At 41.1% G+C, this 3,985-nt stretch overlaps 1 protein-coding gene across 1 annotated transcript; it reads right to left on the reverse strand.

Moving 5' to 3' along the window:
• Positions 1-95: 95 nt before the first annotated feature.
• On the reverse strand, positions 96-1,732 carry LOC138861628 (uncharacterized). The gene is made up of 2 exons (XM_070121432.1): positions 1,632-1,732; positions 96-1,059 (listed from the first exon to the last, which is right to left on the reverse strand). The coding sequence occupies exons 1-2, from the start codon at positions 1,730-1,732 to the stop codon at positions 96-98; spliced, it is 1,065 nt and encodes a 354-aa protein (XP_069977533.1).
• Positions 1,733-3,985: the final 2,253 nt, after the last annotated feature.

The raw sequence follows: 3,985 nt of genomic DNA on the forward strand, positions 1-3,985 counted from the left end.
AAGTCTCCTGACCCTTGCAATGCGAATAACGTTAACTCTCCTGGCCCTTGCAGTGCGAATAACGTTCTTTCATGGCCCTTGCAGTGCGAATAACGTTAACTCTCCTGGCCCTTGCAGTGCGAATAACGTTCTTTCATGGCCCTTGCAGTGCGAATAACGTCAACTCTCCTGGCCCTTGCAGTGCGAATAACGTTAAGTCTGCTGGCCCTTGCAATGCGAATAACGTTAACTCTCCTGGCCCTTGCAGTGCGAATAACGTTAACTTTCATGGCCCTTGCAGTGCGAATAACATCGTTAACTCTCGTGGTCTTTGCAGTGCGAATAACGTCGGTAACTCTTCTGGTCCTTGCAGTGCGAATAACGTCAACTCTCCTGGCCCCTGCAGTGCGAATAACGTCGTTAACTCTCGTGGTCCTTGCAGTACGAATAACATCGTTAACTCTCGTGGTCCTTGCAGTGCGAATAACGTCGGTAACTCTCGTGGTCCTTGCAGTGCGAATAACGTCGGTAACTCTTTTGGTCCATGCAGTGCGAATAACGTCGTTAACTCTCGTGGTCCTTGCAGTGCGAATAACGTTAACTCTCCCGGCCCCTGCAGTGCGAATAACGTCGTTAACTCTCGTGGCCCTTGCAGTGCGAATAACGTCGTTAACTCTCGTGGCCCTTGCAGTGCGAATAACGTCGTTAATTCTCGTGGTCCTTGCAGTGCGAATAACGTCGTTAATTCTCGTGGTCCTTGCAGTGCGAATAACGTCGTTAATTCTCGTGGTCCTTGCAGTGCGAATAACGTCGTTAACTCTCGTGGTCCTTGCAGTGCGAATAACGTTAACTCTCCTGGCCCTTGCAGTGCGAATAACGTTGTTAACTCTCGTGGCCGGTACAGTGCGAATAACGTCGTTAACTCTCCTGGCCCTTGCAGTGCGAATAACGTCGTTAACTCTCGTGGCCGTTACAGTGCGAATACCGTCGTTAACTCTCCTGGACCTTGCAGTGCGAATAACGGTGTTCACTCTCGTTCTCTGTGAATAATGCTGTCCAGCCTCGGTTTCGCTCTCTGACCTTTGAATTGCGACCGAACCCGGTAAAACTTTTCTTCGTCGGTTTCCTTTTTTCGTGAAAGGGAGGGAACAGAATAGGAAAGAGGAGACGCGGGGTAGGAGGAGAAATAGAAGGGTAGATAAGAGACAACGAGAAAATAATAGGCCCCAGGAGTTAGATCCCTTAACGGACTTCTTATATTAGGCTCCATTTAGGCGTCATTTGGGAGCCCGCGGTGCATAGGAAAAAAAACACCCCTTCACCCTTAGCTACGGTACAGAACTCGCCATTTTGTATATTTTCCCTCCAGATTTTTCCCAGGGAACGTGCACTAAAACAGCCAAGAAAGATTTAGCAAACTGGGCAGACTGCCTCCATTATCGGGAACGGAAATCCCAAAAGAAAGTGGTTGCATACATGATCGAATACGAGCTCGAATCCGAAGGCCTTCCTGGAGTGGGGTCTGTACGAAGGGGATGAGTATGAGTAACATGAGGTCTACGAGGAGTATGAATAACATGAGTAGATTATCATGAATTGTACGAGGAGTATGGGTAACGAGGTATGTGAATAATATGAGGTGTATGAGTAACTTGAGGTTTATGAGTAACATGAGGTATATGAGTAACATGAGGTATATGAGTAACATGAGGTGCACGAAAGTATGAGTTAGCATGAGGAGTATGAGTAACATGAGGTGTCCGGGGAAGACGAAGTCGATACCAGGAATGACAAGACAGAGACCGCAAGGGAAAAAGCGGAAATTATCTATTTCTAGCGGTGATGACACAGACGAAAAATATTTTTTTTAGGTTCTTTAATGATTTTGAGTTATGAATAATGGAGACATTCTAAAAGATATGAAATGAACAGATACGAAAAAACATGTGTGTGTTATGTTATGCAAAATGGAGGCATTCTAAAATATATAAAATAAACATATGAAAAACATGCAAGTGTGTGTGTGTGTGTGTGTGTGTGTGTGTGCGCGCGCGCGCGCGTGTGTGTGTGTGTGTGTATAATTTGTACTTCCGTCGGTGCAGTGTTGATAGTCAGGCCGCTAATTACACAAATAACGGTGGAGATAAAACCTGTTATTTATTGGATTGTATTTCTAACTAATCACTCTGAATTATTCCCTAATCCAGTTTTCTTTTTCACAGTTATATCTTTATCATAACATTCCATATAATTGCATGACAACTTGGTTACTTGATAACGATAATGATAAAGGTGATACTGAAGATATGATGTGTTGATGGCAATGGTAATAGAGATGATAATTACAATTCTAACGTTGATATTAAACATGGTGATGATATCGGAAAGAAAGATAGTTGAATATAGGCAGAAGAAGAGATACAAAAAAATAGTGTGTGTCAGAAATAATAATGTCTTCCCACAGCTATGTGAAGATACCTAAATATGTATCATTCTAGGCCCAATTCCAGGAGAAAATGCAATAAGGATAAATGAAAGATAAACAGCCTAGAAAAAGGAGGAATAGAGGGAAGTCAAGAAAGAAAAGAATAATGGTTAGATGTGATAACTAGGGGCGACTGGATAGGAAAGGAAGAAAAGGGGAAAAAAAGAAAAATATGATAAAAGAAAAAAGTTAATGAAAAGAGCAAGAGACAGGGATGGGGGAGAGAAGAAGACAAGTTAATGATCTATTATTACCGAGTTTCACAAATCTCAAAAAGTCTGGGGTGCGCATTTAAGCTTAGGCAGTGAAGCCAAAACAAACTGCAAGCCGTTTTCGACATCATGAAGCAGGTACAACAAATCTAACCAAATGAATAAAATCATGTACACACACACCAATATATATATATATATATATATATATATATATATATATATATATATATATATATATATATATATATATATATTTATATATATATATATATATATATATATATATATATATATATATATATGTATATATTTATATATCTTCTCTCTCTCTCTCTCTCTCTCTCTCTCTCTCTCTCTCTCTCTCTCTCTCTCTCTCTCTCTCTCTCTCTCTCTCTCTCTCTCTCTCTCTGTCTCTCTCTCTTTCTCTTTCTCTCTCTCTCGCTACCTCTCCTCCCATCTCCCTTCTCACTACCCCTACTCATCACATCTCCATTCACCAATCATAACTAAAGAAAAAAAAGGGAAAAATCACTTAAAAAGAACATAAAAATCAACTCAAATCCCCTCACTATCTTCACCCAATCCCCCCCTCATCAGACGCGGAGTCCGTACCAATAACCAATTATTTACTAATTATCAGACATCAGTCACCCGGCCCAGCATCCACTCCCCTCTCGGAGATCCTCCTCTCAGATCCACTTAAAGGATGCTCATAATGTCTTTCCCGAGGGAGTCATTTTTCCTTCGAGTTGGCAACGACTGCGACAAGGAGGCTGTGGGAGGGATTTTTTTTTCTTTTTTCTTTGTTGGTTTTGTGTGTTTGGTTTGTTGGTTTGTATGTGTGTTTGTTTGTTTGTGTTTATATGTTTGTGTGTGTGTTTTGTATGTAGGAGTTTTTTGTGTATGTGCGTGCTTTGTAAAAAATTCTTTGTGTTTATGTGCGTGTGAGTGTGTGTGTATGTATGTGTGTGTGTGTGCTTTGTTTGTAGGAGTTTCGTTGTATATGTGTGTGCTTTGTAAAAAAAAATCTTTGTGTTTATGTGCGTGTGAGTGTGTGTGTGGGTGTGGGTGTGGGTGTGTGTGCTTTGTTTGTTTATTTGTTTGTCTGAGTGGTTGTATGTGTTTGTCAATATACGCTTGTCTTTCTGAATGTTTCTATGTGCATCAGTGGTATTCGAAAACTCGCCATGATTGTGTTTGCAACTTTGAATATTGCTTTCAATCTTTTTTTATCCGTTTTCTGTTTTCTTGCTGCAGGAGTGACACTCGATCGCTTCATTATCCAACTTTACTGGAGGGAATATGC

This window comes from Penaeus vannamei, chromosome 4 (assembly GCF_042767895.1).
Source record: "Penaeus vannamei isolate JL-2024 chromosome 4, ASM4276789v1, whole genome shotgun sequence".
Lineage (NCBI taxonomy): Eukaryota > Metazoa > Arthropoda > Malacostraca > Decapoda > Penaeidae > Penaeus > Penaeus vannamei.

What these genes read in the sequence shown, in the direction of transcription:
- LOC138861628 (XM_070121432.1), bottom strand. Translation starts at nt 1,732, where the DNA reads ATGTTACTCATACTCCTCATGCTAACTCATACTTTCGTGCACCTCATG. An exon ending in ATGTTACTCATAAACCTCAA is followed by an intron (nt 1,060 to 1,631) that starts GTTACTCATACA and finishes CGCAATTCAAAG; the next exon opens with GTCAGAGAGCGAAACCGAGG.